General features: G+C 48.6%; 4 protein-coding genes across 4 annotated transcripts; 3 read left to right on the top strand and 1 right to left on the bottom strand.

Moving 5' to 3' along the window:
• On the bottom strand, positions 608–1,944 carry LOC8079554 (protein MIZU-KUSSEI 1). Its single transcript, XM_002447142.2, has one exon. The coding sequence runs from the start codon at positions 1,826–1,828 to the stop codon at positions 767–769; it is 1,062 nt and encodes a 353-aa protein (XP_002447187.1). The 5' UTR covers positions 1,829–1,944; the 3' UTR covers positions 608–766.
• On the top strand, positions 4,913–6,241 carry LOC8079553. The gene is made up of 2 exons (XM_021462654.1): positions 4,913–5,570; positions 5,656–6,241. The coding sequence occupies exons 1-2, from the start codon at positions 5,145–5,147 to the stop codon at positions 5,764–5,766; spliced, it is 537 nt and encodes a 178-aa protein (XP_021318329.1). The 5' UTR covers positions 4,913–5,144; the 3' UTR covers positions 5,767–6,241.
• LOC8079552 lies at positions 8,126–9,720 on the top strand. The gene is made up of 2 exons (XM_002448570.2): positions 8,126–8,840; positions 8,941–9,720. The coding sequence occupies exons 1-2, from the start codon at positions 8,442–8,444 to the stop codon at positions 9,034–9,036; spliced, it is 495 nt and encodes a 164-aa protein (XP_002448615.1). The 5' UTR covers positions 8,126–8,441; the 3' UTR covers positions 9,037–9,720.
• On the top strand, positions 13,334–16,637 carry LOC8079551 (glutamyl-tRNA reductase, chloroplastic). Its single transcript, XM_002448569.2, has 3 exons — positions 13,334–13,847; positions 14,839–15,080; positions 15,205–16,637. The coding sequence occupies exons 1-3, from the start codon at positions 13,631–13,633 to the stop codon at positions 16,336–16,338; spliced, it is 1,593 nt and encodes a 530-aa protein (XP_002448614.1). The 5' UTR covers positions 13,334–13,630; the 3' UTR covers positions 16,339–16,637.

Genomic DNA, 17,165 nt, shown 5'->3' with positions numbered 1-17,165 from the left:
CCTCCCAAACCTTTTTTTTGCGAGTGGAAGTGAGTGGCTCGGGGAGGAAGAAGAGTGGGCTGGCTACTTATGCTACAGACCTCTGTAGGGGCGGCTGGCTTTGTGCTTGGCTGCCCACCTACTGTAAGGGCGGTTCAAATGTTAACCGCCCCTACAGTGTGGGGAGAGGCGCTCTCTTAGTAAGTTTTTCACGTAGTGCGAGATCCAACGATGCCCGCCGTGCGTTTCACCTTCGCGCGCGCGAGTGTTCTGTATTCGTGGGAAGCCGTGCATCGTTTCATTTCATGGAACCACACCACACGTGACATAAACTGTTTAACTATGCTCGTGACTGATGAATGCTCGCTGCTGCCAAAGGTGTGCAGTGTGCACGTCCGTCGTTCGTCCGCCACTGTGCAGTACGTGCCTCTGTATGCGTGCATCGTTTCGATCGGTTCATGCATGCAGAGCCCCAGGGGACAGCACAGCCGGCAGCACGGACACGGAGCAGGCGACTGCTAGTGCTAGCCGATGGCCCTGCTGCTGCGCTCTGCGTGCTACACGTCCGTGGTGGTCGATCGACGACGTGACCTGTCATATCGATGAACGTCCAGACTACTCGTTCGTGTTATGTGTGATACAGTAATCTGTTGATGGGGCAATGAATATTTCTGACGACGCTAGCTGGTAGCTGCGGCTGAACAACGAACGAGACCAGACGAGAGAGATTAGACACCACGAGCGCGACGTGTACACTGTAGCATGTTCGTTTGGTACTATGGTTCATTCATAGCCTAACGAAGAAGATGGCGAGCTCCGGGCAGTCGCCGCCGGGCGGTCCGACCATGTAGAGCGACTCCGAGTCCCGGGACCCGACGGTGTGCTCGAAGCTCCCGCGCATGTACGCCATCTCGCCGTCGGGGCCGTCCACGTCCGACCTGCCTGGGAGCACGCCGCCGCCCATGGTGACCGCCCACAGCGTCTCCAGCACGGCGATGTCGTCCTCGGTGGGGTCCCGCCGCACCGCGTAGCCCACCCTCTTGCCGTTGCAGAACATGGTCCACATGGGCTCCTCCAGCACCCACCCTTCGTCGTCGTGGCGCCTGAAGCCGTGGGCGCCGCCGCCCTCGCCGACGGCGGCGATGGCTTCGTTACCGTCGTGAGCCCCGGCGCCGGCATCGCCAGCGCCGCCCTGATGCTCCGCGCGCTTCTCGACCTCCAGCACAATGCGCGCGCCCGCGTGGGCGCCGAGCTCGCGGAGCAGCGCGTGCGTCGGGAGCGCGAGCTCCACGACCAGCGTGGGCTGGCACCGCGCGTTCTGCTGCAGCGACAGCGACACGCGGCCGTCGCGGTAGCCGAAGAGCGTGCCCGTGAGGCGGTGCCGGGACGACGCGGCGCCGCCGAAGGAGGAATGCGCGATGAGCTGCGACAGCAGCGAGCTCGAGTCCGACGGCGCGGTGGCGGGATGCGACGACGCCGGCGCGATGCGGCACGCACCGGGATGCATCGTCCCCCCGCACCGCGGGTTCAGCAGCGGCAGCGACCGGCACATGCTCTTGAACATCCGAACGGGACGGGACCGGCGGTGCGGCGCCTTCCGCCGAGGCGGCTCCTCGAGCGCGTGTCCCGCGTGGTGGCGCGCCGGGGACGGGCACAGCGGGATGATGGGCGTCTTGCCGGCCGCGTCGTGGTCGTCGGCCTCCGATGATGAGGACGATGCGCGCGTCCTGTGCTCGGGATCATGGTTGTTGGCGTCCGTGTCGACGTCGTCGGCCTCCGATGACGAGGACGCCGAGCGCGTCCTGTGCTCGGGATCATGGTTGTTGGCGTCGGCGTCGAGGTCGGCCATCACGGAGGAGGGAGCAGACGAGCAGGGCGGCGGCGTGGCCCGCCTGCTGCTGCGCTCCCCCGATCGGCCGGCTTCGAGCGCGATGGATAGCCGGAGGCTGTGGATCTGCGCTGCCCATGGGTGGAGGCATGGCGAGGTGTTTTGATGCGGTCGCGGTTGCTGCCCTGCCCCCACGTCTCGTTGGGCGCCAAAAGCGCCACCGCGGCCGCGGCGGCCGAGTCCTCCGCGGCGCTATTCTGGGCTAACCCCTCTACCAATTTGAGCTGCGCGATTTGCTGGATCGAGGCCCAAAAATGCTTCGTCACAATCGAGCCCAGTTCGAGGACCCAGTAGTGGATTGGCGGTTTCGGCCTAGCCCATCGGAAACGCGGTTGCCTCGTCTCAACGCCGCTTTTATTGCCAGTTTGCCACTAGTGTAGCATCAAGAAGACGAGGCGAGGAAGGACGTGGCTGGATTAAATGCTGGCTGCCATTGCCACGAAGACGAAGGCACTTGTGTTCACTGGTCCGTATTCAATCACTTTCACGTATTGTTGTCAACATGAGCACAGTTGGTGGCTTGGTGCAGTGCAGTCAGATCAAAATCTACACACATGGGACGTGTACTGCTTGTACACTAATGACTGATCTGCGATGGCATGCAGCGCATGCAGGGCTGCAGGCCAGGGCCAGCTAATAAAGATCGGGTAGCAAGTAAAGACTACTAATAATAAGGGCTTGTTTAGTTCAATTTTTTTTTGAAAAACAGGATGATAGACTAATTAGGTTTAAAAGATTTGTCTTGCAAATTATAGTTAAACTGTATAATTAGTTTTTGTTTTCTTCTATATTTAATGCTCTATGTATGTATCTAAAAATTCGATGTGATAAAGAGTCTTGAAAAATTTGGGTTTTAGGAATGAAAGGTTGCATTGCAGCTAGTAGCTGGCAGCAGTTCACGACGAGATACGTCTGACATTGCCACGAGCTAATAATCGATTTTGAGAGGTGGTGGTGGTGATCAGCATTAACAGAATAAAATGTGACATTGCCATCAGAAGAAGGTACTGCTAGTGGTGGTTATCTTTTCGTCGAACACAAGTCTTATATAATAATCCTCCGGGCTGACTGATCGTGGGACCAAGATAAAGGAGAGAGCAGGTAGGTGCTTTGCTCACAGTCACAGCATCTCGGTCTTGTTCTGTTGCGGGCCAGATTCTCAGGCCGGAAGAGATGACAAATACTGTTGGACAAAACTCCTCCATGAGTGGATGAGAGTGCCGATACGATTAGATCAAGAAAGAATATAATCCCAGTGATGAATACACCAGCTAATAACTTACTACCAGGAGTAATAATATATAAAATGTATAACTCGGACGAGATGTTGACCGGTCAGACCTAGTACGTAGTAGTAGGTATCAACCGACTGAAACCTCACGTCATCGTATACAGTACAGTACGCTGTAGAGAAATTAAACATGGGTAGGTGAGGTGTGTTTCAACTTTCAATGCCCTCGGCAGCTGGGTTAACGCCTCTGCCCGCGTCGGTTTCCTGGGCCTTTTTTTTAGTTTCGAAAAAATTTCGGATTTCGCTACTGTAGTATTTTCGTTTTTATTTGACAAATATTGTCCAATCATAAACTAACTAGAATTAAAAGATTCGTCTCGTGATTTACAGACAAACTGTGTAGTTAGTTTTTGTTTTCGTCTATATTTAATATTTCATGCATGTGTCGCAAGATTCGATGTGACATAGAATCTTGAAAACTTTTTAGATTTTGGGCTGAACAAAACAAGGCCCTGGGGTTGTTGCTCTGAAAAAGGGCGCCGCGCCCTACCACTAACAGCGTCTGCCATGGCTACCAAGGCTGGCCATTTACAGGATTGCCCTTGTATTGTTTACGCTCTCTATCTAGAGTCTCGACACATTTTTGGCTCGCATGCATTTTGCATGGTACTGCTGCATTGCATATACACGCTCTGTAGTCTGTAGTCACCGGCGGAGCCAAGGCCCGGCCACCCTGGGCCGGTGGCCGGGCTCCTGGTGAACACATAAGTATATACATTATCTATACTAATATACCGGTAGCTGCAACGCATACAGAGCTAATGCTCTCTCCCTATGCCTAATCAGACGTGTATATGATGACGCTGGTGAAGAAATACAGTCAGAAATATGTGTATCATGGAGATCATACGTATATGATATGCAGAGTGCACGTGTGAAGAAAAAGAAAAATAAAGAAGGAACTAGAAAGACAAATCATGGAAAGATCTTGCACCGATTAGGCCAGCAAACAACAAGCATATTGCTTTGCTAATTGGTAGGAGGGCCTTTGCAGAGCTACTGAACAAGCACAATACAAACTTTGTAGATCTCTGTAGACGGTAATTAGTGATAGACGTTAGGCGGAGATAGATTAGCTCAAAATTATTTTTAGTTCTCTAATTTTACTTTTATGCACGTACAATGCTCTATATTATGTGTTAGATTTTATTTAGCAAGGGTTCGGCTTCAGCTTCTCAGTCTCCTTGCAAGGAGTCTTGCTAATTGAACATCTACAAAACGGCTTGTTACAAACAGTCCAAAAAAGCTAGAGCCATTTTTAGAGGAGGTAGAGCAGTAGAAATATGATTTCTTTCTGCTTCTCCTCATAATTCTAATACAACTTATTAAGAAAATTGTCACAAGAATTATTTTTACCAAATGTTTTTTAAAATATCTTAACTTCATCGAAAAAGCTCCTCATGTGAGGAGCAGAGCTATCTTAGATCTTATTTAGATGCAAATTTTTTTTGAATTTTGATATGGCTCCGCCATCTTAGACTCTACAAAAATCATAGCTCCGCTATGTAGTGTGTGGAATCTAGGCATATAGTCGCAGAGAGACTCCTGCAGTATCATACACAACGGAGGACACTGTACACCGGCATCAAGCGAACTCTGATCGAGTTTAATTATCTGTACGATGTATACCTTCTGGTCCAACTCTCCAAGGGCATTTCGGCCAATGTTTTGTGGCCCCACCTGTCCCGGTTCCATAGGCAATAATAAATAATTTTGTGCTCGGCACCGTGCGACTCTGCCAGAGTGCCACCTGCCACGGGGACCCGGAGTAAATACCCCCTGAAGGCCTGAACGCATCATCAGCATCCTGATAGCCTCATCACTGCCTCAGGAAAGGGAGTGCACAAAAAAGTTGACGAGCAAAGGGAATCAGGAGAGTGTCGCTTACGCTCTCCAGAAACTCCCAGCGTCTAGCTAGAGCGGCTGCGCGCGGAGATCGAGCCCGCCGGGAGACAAAAGGCAAGAGATCAAACACCAAAGGCGGCAATGGATCAGCACGGGAAGGAAGAGGAGGAGCACAGCTCCGAGGATTCGAGGGATCACCAGCGCAAGGACGACGACGACGTCGATGCGACGGCGGCCGAGGGGGGCATGGAAAACCACGGAAAGTCCATGGATCATCAGCGCGACGGCGGCGGGTACGAAGAAGCGGAGGAGGAGACCCTGCTCAAGGAGGTGGAGTTGGAGGTGGAGGTGGTCGGCGTACTCTCTGAGGAAGAAGAAGCCTCACCGCCGCAGCTCGCGCACCACCCGTGCTCGCTGCTGCAGCTCCTGCTCCGCGCCTGCGCCGGCTGCCTGGGCCTGCACGGCTACTGCAGCGACGACGACGACGACGCTGCTGCGGCGCCGGCGGTTGCGGAGTTGCCGCAGGAAGAAGGAGATCTGCAGGGTGGCAGCGACAAGGCGGCTAGCGTAAGTTTTCGAGAGGAGACCGGTGGCTTGATTTGTCGGTACACCGTAGTACAGTACACGGTAACCGGTCGTCGGACCTTTGCAGTACTTTTTCATGCAGGAAGTGGGCGCTCAGGTGCGGGCAGTGAGGAGGAGGCCGCCGCCGCCCAACCGTCCGAGAGAAGGCCCCGGTGGCGATGGAGGAAAACACAACTAGGCAACGGTGATCTCTTGCCTTCTTCGATTGCTTGGCCGATGTATGGGCACCTAGCCTAGCTTTGGTGGTGGCCAAGTGCCGGAACATGCATATCTGCATATGCCCCTCTCTACCAAGTACGTAGCTTAATTAATTACGACTTTCTAGAAAGTACGTTAGCAAATTTACTACTAGTACCCGTGTGGGCGCATGTGGCTCTGAGTTTTACGTAGGCTTCGATGATCTGAACTCCAAACGAGACTGTGTGTGGAAGTGTTGTATAGTTTGCTAATTAAATGTGCTCAAGACATTAAGCACTACGCCAGTACTTTATAAGAACCCTATTACATTGGCAATTATTTGTTTGTTGGTGGGTGTGGATTGTATTTTCTTTCTTTTTACCGTCTTTCAAGTTTGGTGCTTGGCGAGCGCTCGCCAGAAGCGTGTTGTTTATTTCAAACTTTTCTATCTTAGGCCTTGTTCAGTTAGGGAAAAATAATTTTGGTTTTGGCTACCGTAGCACTTTCGTTTGTTTGTGACAAATATTATCCAATTATGGACTAACTAGACTCAAAAGATTTATCTCGCGAATTACAGATAAACTGTGTAATTAGTATTTGTTTTTGTCTACATTTAATATTTCATGCATGTGTCACAAGATTCGATGTGACGAGAAATCTTGAAATTTTTTGGAAACTAAACAAGGCCTTAATACTACAAAGACGTGCAAATCTGCCAGAAGCGTGTTGTTTATTCTATCTTTTCTCTCTTAATATTACAAAGATGCGCAAATCGACTGCGTAGCGTATATTTGAGAAAAAAAAAAGTTTGGTGCCCCGTTTGTAGGAGTGTTTGAGCATTGCTCAGTTGTTCACTGAATGGTCAAGGCAGATGAGCAGATCCGATAGTCGATAGACCAGTTTGGTTGTATACCTGCTCAGCATGTGGCACACAACTGTTGAGTAAGAAGAAAGAACTGAACTAGGCAAGGATGATGTTTGAATTATGACTGAGTTTTTTTTCACGATCGACCATTCACCCGTATTTCGACTATATGAGTCTGGATTCACACGTTATTTCTTGGCAATGTTCCAAATCACCTTGGGATAGGTCGCATTTTGATCTGTATGTACCTTAAACACAGGAGAAGACATACGTGCCTTCATCTATTAGAGCAACCACAATGTTTGCCATAAGGTAGTCCATAGGATTAAAATATTTGCTATCAGGTAACTGGAACATTGTGAGACTAGTCCATAGAGGAGTCTATAGCAAAAGGTACCCATAAGTTTATGGACTACCCATAGGGAATAAAAAAATATTATTTTTTCTCACTCCTCCCTCTCTCTCTCTCTCAGCTTTGCACAGGATTGTAAAGAGAAATAATTATTTATCTTATATGGGACCCATCTTATGGACTAGTTGTTGGCTGATACATTGTGGAGACAGCAATAGCTATTGTCTACTGACACAAAAACTGCTCATATGGACTACTTAGTCTATATACATTGTGGTTGCTCTTAGTTTAGTCTCAATATATGTTTCATGAGAGTGTCATGCACATTAAATAGGGTGCCACATAAGCAAAATTGCTAACTTGGCAGTGTCATTAAATGGAGTTTCATCAGATGAGAGAGGAGTTTCATCCCCATGAAACTCATGTGGCTCGGTTACCTAGTTTAGAGTTTTGGTAACTGTGTCATAAAACTATGTATTGAGACTGACTTTAACGTTGTATGTAGAATGTAGAAATTAAACATGGGGTAGGTGGTGTGTGTTTCAATTCAATGCCCTCGCAGCTGGTTAACGCCTCTGTCCGCGTCGGTTTTGCTTTGGAGAAGGCCTTACCAACGCCGTCTACCATGGCTACCGAGGTTGGCGGATGCTGATTTGTTTTAATAGAAAAACATTGTTTCGTAGCTAAAAAGTAATAATAGGCCTTGTTTAGTTCACTCCAAAAATAAAAAAAATTCAAAATTTCTCATTATATCGAATCTTGGGGCACGTGTATGAAGTATTAAATATAAACAAAAATAAAAACTAATTATACAGTTTGTCTGTAAATTATAAGATGAATCTTTTAAACATAGTTAATCCATAATTGAATAATATTTGTAAAATAAAAACGAAAATGTTACGGTACCGAAATCTTTTCGGAACTAAACAAGGCGCTAATAAGTTCATGCGAAAAAGCAAACCAACTCTCTTAGGCCTGGTTCAGTTTGCAAAATTTTTAGGTTTTCGACACTGTAGCACTTTCGTTTTTATTTGACAAACATTGTCCAATCACGGAGTGACTAGGCTTAAAAGATTCATCTCGCGATTTACAGATGAACTGTGCAATTAGTTTTCGTTTTTATGTATATTTAATGCACCATGCATATGCCGCAAGATTCGATGTGACGGAGAATTTTGAAAATTTTTGGAAACTAAACAAGGCCTTAGGGCATTCCCGACAATATTCTGTGGCCTCTACATGTCGCAGTTCCACAGTAGGGAACAATGAATTTGGTGCTCGACGGCGACGCCGTATGACTCTGCTAGAGTACCCCTGTCTGAACGCATCATCAGCAAGTGCGGGTAGCCTCACTGCCTCATACTACCTCAGAAAAAAAAACTGCGTTCAGTGTCTGACGAGCTAGAGACACTGCTCTCCAGAAACCCCCAGCGTCTAGCTAGCTACTAGAGCGGCTGCAATGGATCAGCGCGGGGAGGAGGATCACAACTCCCAGCTGGACTCGTCAGATCTTCGGCGCAAGAGCACGGCGGCGGCGGTGCCGGACGACGTCCATGGAGAGCTCACGGATCAGCGCAACGACGGCGGGTTCGAAGCTGAGACCGCGGGTGTGATCAAGGAGGAGCAGGTGGAGATGGCCGAAGTAGAAGCCTCGGCGCCGCTCTTCGCGCACCCGTTCTCGCTGCTCCAGCCCCTGCTCCGCGCCTGCGCCGGCTGCCTGGTGGGCCTGCACGGCTACTGCAGCGACAACAACGACTCGAAGCCGGCTGCGGCGGCGATCGCGGAGTCGTCGACGCCGCAGGAAGGAGAGGCTGGCGGCGGCGGCGACGACGACGACAAGGCGGCTGCTGGCAGCAGCGTAAGTGTTCGAGATCACCGTTTGATTTGGTCGGTACTGTGACCGGTCGGCCGGAGCGTAGTAAAATAATATGCAACCGTTGCAATACTTGTACGTGCAGGAGGTGGCCACTCCGGTGTTGGCGGCGAGGAGGCCGCCGACGCAGCCTGGCCCTCCGGAAGAAGGTTCCGGTGGCCATGGAGGGAGCCACAACTAGTCATATGCGAACGGATGAACAGGAAGTACATATAGCTTCCTGTAACTGTGTACAGTAAGAGAGGTACAGTATATACTTACGTCAGTAATTAAATAAGTACGCGTGTGGGTGGCTCACGAGGACCCCTTCTTGCCGGCCGGCCGCAGTTACATGTGCCGCAAAATTTTAACATGTTGCATGCAGACACTTTGGAAACTCAAATCCCCTTAAAATCTATGGCTTTTTTAGGGTGAAAAAAATCATAAGGATATATAAGTTGAATAAAACATTTAGTTATTTATGGAGTTTTTTTTTATCTCTAGGTGTGTCTTCCCTTGCTTTGCAAAAATTATGCTGTCGAGGGTCTGAGTGAAGAGAAAATAATTGAGCCTACGGCGACAAGTTCTCTCTCTTGGAAGCGATTCATTTTGAGCAACGCGACACACCTAAATAATAACGAGGAGTCCGTAGCTAATTGGTGGGAGGATCAGAACGACACGATCCGGAGGCTCAACGCCATATCTTCAACAGGGATAGTCGTTTATATCACGTAGAATATTTGGAAAGTGGAATAAGAGAATAATGGTCATTTATATCCTGTGGAACATCTGAAAAGAACATGCATCTTCTAAAATTGTATTTCGCCATCCATATATAGGATGTTTGTTCTACATTTGGAAAGAGGAATAAGAATAATAGTTATTTATGTCACGTGGAACATCTGAAAAGAGCAAGCATATTTTAAAATTGTATCTTGTTACTCATTAATATGACGTTTGGTTTGAAGAATCTCTCTATCTTAGATGGAGTGGTGCATCATGAGTTCATTGTTCAAATTTGGTGGAATGACCTCATTCTTTATACTAGTGCTATTTATTAACTTACGAGGAATAAGGTGATGATGCATCAACCTACTTTATTGTACAAACCAAAGCCCAAAATAAAGACACAAAGGGAAGCCGCATATAGCGTGGTTAGAAATATGTACTGAAAAAAATGGGAGAAACGTACAGCGCCAAAAGCCCAAAATCTCCTCCCAACGAGGCAACGACCAGGCTTGTCAGTCGTGACCTTTGCATTGTGCAATCTTTGTCTGGTCCCCTCTGGTTCGACGCGGCCACACCAGCACACCATGCATCGTTCGCGAGTCGGACGGCCTTGTGCCGTAGTACGTCTTGGCACTCCCCGTGGCGTACGCGACGACGTACGTGTACCGCGTAAGTGCGCCGCCGCTACAGCCTGGCGCCCCCGGCCGCCGGGAGGCCGGGCGGCGGGCGCCCGAACGTGTGCCGAGCCAGCAGCCGGCGAGCACCACGGGGTGACGGGTGTTTGTGTGCGCAACGCGATGGCGGGCGAGGGATTAGCCGTGCGCCGGTGCCCGGCCGCACAAGGACAAGGTCAATAGCGTCTCAAAAAAAAAGGACAAGGTCAGAGGTGCACCGGCACGGACGACAGGAAGCGTGTTTCTGGACTGGAAAACGGACGGCGAACGGATGGCAACAATGCGTGGCGGGCCGTGTTGAGCGCCACGAGCGGCTCCTGATCCGTTGTGCGTCTAGCCCGCATAGTTGCGATGTGTGAGGTGTGTCCGCTTTTGGGCCTTCGGTCACAAACCTAGCCCACCATCCACCGATACTTCCCACACGGCACAAAAGTAAACCGGACGAACACTATCGTCACCGCTTGTCTTTTATACAAAGATTCGTTACCGGTTTTCATTATTATAAGAGCAAAACTAAAGTACAACATAATTACATTAAGGGGCTTGCAGTGGCACAAGCTGTGCCCGCCCCAGCCACTCTTTTTGCTCGGTGTTCAGAACTGAACCCTTTGCCACCCTGGCTAATGTTTCAGATAGACTACATACTCACAACCTGTTAATCAGAAACATTGTCCTGCATCCTTGTGGCCAGCAATAGTTGAAGGCTTTTGTTTCCGGCGTAAGCCCAAGTCCCTGTCTCATCTTGTATACTGCTGAGGATTTGCACAGACCTTCCCTGATGGTTGTTGGTTGTTGGTTGTTCGTCGGACATATTTAGGAGCCACTCTTGCAAGCTCACTCTTGCAAGCTATCTATATGAGCCCAGTTGTCTAGTGCTAGGTTTGGTACTTGGATCCAGTGAGCCACCCTTTCCCAAACGCTCTTGACCACGCAACATTCCATAAAGAGATGAGTTGCAGGTTCTAATTTCTTTATGCACAGTTAACAAAAATACTCATTTGGCCAACCTCGCACGTGCAGCTGCGCGCTGTCCATACCCTGCATACGAAGAATTTACATTTTGGAGGCGCTTTAGTTTTTCATGTCAGATTAGCCGCTATGCATCTGGTCGATCCTTCCATCTGTAAATTATATGCTGACCTCACTGGATATTGTTCGTCCTCGTTGTGCATCTAGATTATCCAGTCCTCCTGTGTTTACGATAGCACCACATCATGGACTCTTTCCCATAGGCTTATGAAGTCAGCAATTAATTGTTGGGTCATATTGTAATCAATATATCCGATCCACCTATTTAGTGCCATCGCATCTAGCAACGATCGGTTTTTTCTTTTACTATGCTTGTATAGGGCTGGGTAGAGTACAACTGGTGCCTCCCCTTGTAGCCATACAACGCGGCCTCGTGGCACTCCCCCTTGCTCGATGGTGTCCTCGGGCGTCATGCTCCTCCCTGGAAGCATCACTGAAGAACCGCCCCACCGTGGCACACCGCCGTGCGAGCTGTCCAGGCATATGCAGTAAGAGAGTGGTGTGTTGTCATGTCATAGACTTATTGTCATGTATCTTAGAAGGCAATCTATAGTTTATGGGTTTAGGAGCCTTAAGGGAAAGCTGTACCTGACTTACTAGTGCTATTGACAGCGACACCTTTGGGTGCCATTGACCTTCTTGAAAAAAAGTTATAGGCTTCCTACCCATAGGGGCGAAGCTACATAGTAATCAGGGGGTGCAAATGCACCTACCAAAAATTGTAAAAACAGTGATTAGGTCTAAAATTTCATCATATATGCACCTCCCACGGAAGATGTCTATGCACCCACAAGCTAAGTACACCCACTCTAATTTGCTCTAGCTTCGCCACTACCTACCAATGTAACTACAGGATATCTTTATGTGAAAACCTTGCTCTAGATCTCTAGGGCCCGCTCGATGTCATATCCTACATGTTGGTGTCACCACGGAGCCATAGTCACAACTCTTATACAAGGTCCTTTGGGGCACAAGATGATTGTTGGATGGTGTGTGCTAGCTCATGGACGAAGCTAGCGGTGGGGCTAGGGGGGCTCTAGCCCCCCTACCGCTGCTGATTCAGTGGAGCTCCTAGTGTTTTTCTTCTAATTTTAGACACAAATTTATAAGGTAGGGTGGACTGAGACCTTTATTTTTAGATATATTTTGTGAATTAATATAAGATTACTTCAACCTAATATATTTTTTCTATTGTGAGGGGTTATAGTAAAGTTAAGTCGATGTAGCAATTTTGTTCAGCCCCTCCTATAATTTTTTCTGGCTTCGTCCCTGTGCTAGCTGCTAATGTATTTGCCCTAACATTCTCTAGGTTCCTTTATAGCATTTTCTCACCATATATCGGGTTAGTGAGACCACAACCCCCTCTCTTTGATCTCTCCGTTCTCCAATCGTCAGTCCTTCAATTCTTGACCCTTTCTTCCCTCTATCTCTAGAGGTGTAGGTGGAAGATGATTGGCAAAAATAGTCGAGCTGTTAGAGTTGCTTTTCCACCTAAAAGTTAACATGTTATTCCCTCCCAACATCACGCCTAGGGCTTGTTTAGTTCACCCCGAAATCTAAAAAGTTTTCAAGATTTCCTGTCACATCAAATTTTACGACACATGCATGAATCATTAAATATAGACGAAAACAAAAACTAATCACACAGTTTGACTGTAAATCGCGAGACGAATCTTTTGACCATAGTTAGTCTATGATTGGATAATATTTACCACAAACAAACGAAAGTGCTACAGTGCCGAAATCCGAAATTTTTTCGGAACTAAACAAGGCCCTAGTCTGTCTAGAAAAATAAAATCTGTGCCTGCGCGTGAGGTAGCCAGGAGAGTGTGGCCACCACGCCGACACGCTTCGCCATCAGGCGCGCGTGAGGTAGCCACGGGAGCTCATGTCCCCACCTCGCCGTCGCAGGCCATGCCATACAAAATCGAAGCCGCTGCATCTGGTGTCAGCGACGAGGGAGATAAGGGTTGTGGATAGACCGCTGCGGCCGCAGCCAATCACAGGCCAGAGGACACCACACTCCCGCTACGCTCTCATCCCCCGGCTCATCTCCTCCCCTGATGCCACCAATTCCACCTCACACCACGCCCAAGCCCAACATGCGGCATAAAAAATGGGCACGCATGCTAAATAAGAGGAGCTTGGGAAGCTTCCAAGGCCTCCGATTTCGGCAATGCTGCGGTGAAATCCCGCACCTCCTTCCTTCCTCTCCCACCGAGGACCCTCGCGCCAAGAGCTGAACGGGAAGCGCACAACAGTGTTTCCCCTCGCCCGTCTCCTTTCCCTCTCCGCGATTCTTGTCGCATTGGTTTCGTTCCCTCGCGAAAGGAGGCGGCTTTCTGTCTTCCCTGATCTATCTAGATGATGGCGAGCACGACGTCAGCGACCACCGCCGCCGCCGCTGCCACCACCAAGTCGCGGGGATCGTCGTCGGCCCTCTGTCCGAGGGTGGCCGCCGGCGGCAGGCGGCGCTCCGGGGTGGTGCGGTGCGACGCCACCGGCGTGGAGTCCCAGGCGCAGGCCGTGGCCAAGGCGGCCAGCGTCGCCGCTCTCGAGCAGTTCAAGATATCCGCCGACCGTGAGTCCCTTGCTCTCGCCTCTGGAAATCCGCCGCCGTTGTTGCCTTGCCTCCCTGTAAGCTGTAACCCTGGGATGCGGGGATTGTGGCCTTTCTGGTGATGGGTTCTGGTGCGCGATTTGAGGAATCTTTTTGCGTTGCGTCGAGGACACTGCTGCAGTTGGGGTTAGTTTTGGTTTGGTACGGGCCAAAACTTGTGGGTGACCGAGTGGTTTGGAGAAGAATGGGGAGTAGGTGTGAACTTCGCATTGCCCTATTGCAATTTTGCCTTGACCAAGCGTTTTAACTTTCATGTTACCGTTGTTCACTAAAAATGTGAACAGACTAACTAGTTCCTGAGTATGTGGAGGAAGACACCAACATGTGACATGTCAGAGAAGAATTATTGGTTCTTGGTTTCCCAATTAAAACATTGATTAGTTTTCTTTCTGAAGTGAGTCAGGCAGACGATAGGGAGTGGCAATTACATTTTGGGGATTTGTTCAAGAGTTTAATTGGCTATGGTTGTGGAGATATAAGTTTCAAAGACTTGTGGAGCCTTTATTTGTATGCCTATGTTCGTTGGTGTATAAAAATTAAGCGTATATATATCCACCAAGATAACGTTCTGTAAGAAGCGAAATGATAGTGTATGGATACAGAATTGTGTAGTCCTTTAGGAAGGATAAGTCTAATTTGACAAACATGCCAAATAATTATATTCATGTAGTGCAGATTGTTCATATGCTTTTGGCATCAGCTATTGGCCAAACATTTTGCATTTGTTTTGTTTGGGATTTTCTTGTTCCTGTCATCGTCATCTAGTGTAAACATGCTATTATTGCCCCTTAGAATTTTCTTTAATAAACTTCTCCAATTGAACTTTATAGCAATAACAACTAAATTGAGGAAGCTTATATTGCCGTGCAATTATATCCAGTTTCTTTCTTTCAGAAACAAATAGTCTCTGTGTAGCGTTTGACAATGTTTTAACTATTATATTTGCTACCAGGGTACATGAAGGAAAGGAGTACCATAGCTGTGATAGGCCTCAGTGTACACACAGCACCAGTGGAGATGCGTGAAAAACTTGCTGTTGCAGAGGAACTGTGGCCCCGTGCTATTCAAGAACTCACTAGCCTGAACCATATTGAAGAGGCTGCTGTTCTTAGTACCTGTAATAGAATGGAAATATATGTGGTGGCCCTATCATGGAACCGTGGTATCAGAGAAGTAGTGGACTGGATGTCAAAGGTGAGTGCTGTTTGATCAACCCTCTTTGTTCAGTCTGTAGTAGTCTTTTTGCCCAGCTTTTTAGTTGCTCAAAGACATAGTTTAGGAAAGATTCCCTAATGTGTGTGTTTTTGTGATTTTGCAGAAAAGTGGTATTCCTGCTTCCGAGCTTAGGGAGCACCTGTTCATTTTGCGAAGCAGTGATGCTACACGCCATCTGTTTGAGGTGTCAGCTGGCCTTGACTCGTTGGTTCTCGGTGAAGGACAAATCCTTGCTCAAGTTAAACAAGTTGTGAGGAGCGGACAAAACAGTGGAGGCTTGGGAAAGAACATTGATAGGATGTTCAAGGATGCAATCACTGCTGGAAAGCGTGTCCGCTGTGAGACCAACATATCATCTGGTGCTGTTTCTGTCAGTTCAGCAGCAGTTGAATTGGCCCTGATGAAGCTTCCCAAGTCTGAATCTCTGTCAGCTAGGATGCTTTTGATTGGTGCCGGGAAAATGGGAAAATTAGTGATTAAACATCTGATTGCCAAAGGATGCAAGAAGGTTGTTGTGGTGAACCGCTCAGTGGAAAGGGTGGATGCCATTCGTGGGGAGATGAAAGATATCGAAATTGTGTACAGACCTCTCTCAGAGATGTATGAAGCTGCTGCTGAAGCTGATGTCGTGTTCACAAGCACCGCATCTGAAACTCCATTGTTCACAAAAGAACACGCAGAGGCACTCCCCCTTGTTTCTGATACTATGGGAGGTGCTCGCCTGTTTGTAGACATATCTGTCCCCAGAAATGTCAGCGCATGTGTGTCTGAAGTTGGCGCTGCACGAGTATACAATGTCGATGACTTGAAAGAGGTGGTGGAAGCCAACAAGGAGGACCGGCTCAGGAAAGCAATGGAGGCGCAGACAATCATCACGGAAGAACTGAAACGGTTCGAGGCATGGAGGGACTCGCTGGAGACCGTCCCGACCATCAAGAAGCTGAGGTCATATGCTGACAGGATCAGGGCCTCGGAGCTCGAGAAGTGCTTGCAGAAGGTTGGTGAAGACGCCCTCACCAAGAAGATGAGGAGAGCCATCGAGGAGCTGAGCACTGGCATCGTTAACAAGCTCCTCCATGGCCCACTGCAGCACCTGAGGTGCGACGGCAGCGACAGCCGCACCCTCGATGAGACACTCGAGAACATGCACGCCCTCAACCGGATGTTCAGCCTTGACACGGAGAAGGCGATCATTGAGCAGAAGATCAAGGCCAAGGTGGAGAAGACCCAAAATTGAGGCCAGGAAGCAATTTTCCTACCCCTTTATCTCTATATATAGCCTCTCCAGCCTATTTCCAAGTTTTTTTATCTTTCGCTTACTGAGCCACTCACTGAGATCGTCAACTGTGTCGTGATTTTAGAGCCATGTCAGCGTGTCGTGAATAACAGCAATGTATCCCAATTCCCCACTGAAGAAAGACTATATATTTATATGCATTGATTGGAGCAAATACTACTGTAAATTAATACAATCATGGGCTCATGGCAACTGTAGCTTGACATCTGAGCTAAAGTTTTACACTGTATTTGATAGTATGTAGATGAGGATCATAGAATTAGGGATTTACAGTGCATACCATCAGTACACTGGAAGTCTGCATTTAATATTGCTTGGATTGTTTGAAACTCATGATTCTGAGCAAGGAAGCTGTTCAGTTTTATCAGGAAACATTTGCTGGTCTAGGTTTAGTACTTCAATTTATTTATTTGCAATGGGACAATGTTGTATATGCATGTTTAGTTTCTTTTGTGCTCACCTCAAGGCTGGCTTCTACTCCTCTCCGTCTGCTCCGTTCTCTGCAGATCAGGAGGCGGCGTCCGGATTCTGGAACCCAGGTGCCGATCAGCGGCATTCGGTCCCAGCCAGTAGTAGTCAGTGCGCACCTGCTTGCGCGGCCGCTTGTGCTCCTCGACACCACTCCATGCCTCCATGGCTTGTCGTCATCTCATCGCCGGCGTGTGGGGCCTAGTTCCGGGTCTGACGATAGACAGTACATTGCCATTTGCCTGGTCAGTCCTGTCGATAGTAAGGGCAAATTTGCTAGAGAACGCCCTTAACCCTTC

The sequence above is a fragment of the Sorghum bicolor genome, chromosome 6 (assembly GCF_000003195.3).
Source record: "Sorghum bicolor cultivar BTx623 chromosome 6, Sorghum_bicolor_NCBIv3, whole genome shotgun sequence".
NCBI lineage: Eukaryota > Viridiplantae > Streptophyta > Magnoliopsida > Poales > Poaceae > Sorghum > Sorghum bicolor.
Note: the sequence above shows the minus strand (reverse complement) of the source record. Positions and strands in the feature narration are given on the sequence as shown.

Bases quoted from the DNA above. Each gene is read 5' to 3' on its own strand.
- LOC8079554 (XM_002447142.2), bottom strand. From the start codon at position 1,828: ATGGCCGACCTCGACGCCGACGCCAACAACCATGATCCCGAGCACAGG.
- LOC8079553 (XM_021462654.1), top strand. From the start codon at position 5,145: ATGGATCAGCACGGGAAGGAAGAGGAGGAGCACAGCTCCGAGGATTCG. The intron at 5,571-5,655 runs GTAAGTTTTCGA...GGACCTTTGCAG, and splicing joins GCAGCGACAAGGCGGCTAGC to TACTTTTTCATGCAGGAAGT.
- LOC8079552 (XM_002448570.2), top strand. From the start codon at position 8,442: ATGGATCAGCGCGGGGAGGAGGATCACAACTCCCAGCTGGACTCGTCA. The intron at 8,841-8,940 runs GTAAGTGTTCGA...TTGTACGTGCAG, and splicing joins AGGCGGCTGCTGGCAGCAGC to GAGGTGGCCACTCCGGTGTT.
- LOC8079551 (XM_002448569.2), top strand. From the start codon at position 13,631: ATGATGGCGAGCACGACGTCAGCGACCACCGCCGCCGCCGCTGCCACC. The intron at 13,848-14,838 runs GTGAGTCCCTTG...ATTTGCTACCAG, and splicing joins GTTCAAGATATCCGCCGACC to GGTACATGAAGGAAAGGAGT. The intron at 15,081-15,204 runs GTGAGTGCTGTT...GTGATTTTGCAG, and splicing joins TAGTGGACTGGATGTCAAAG to AAAAGTGGTATTCCTGCTTC.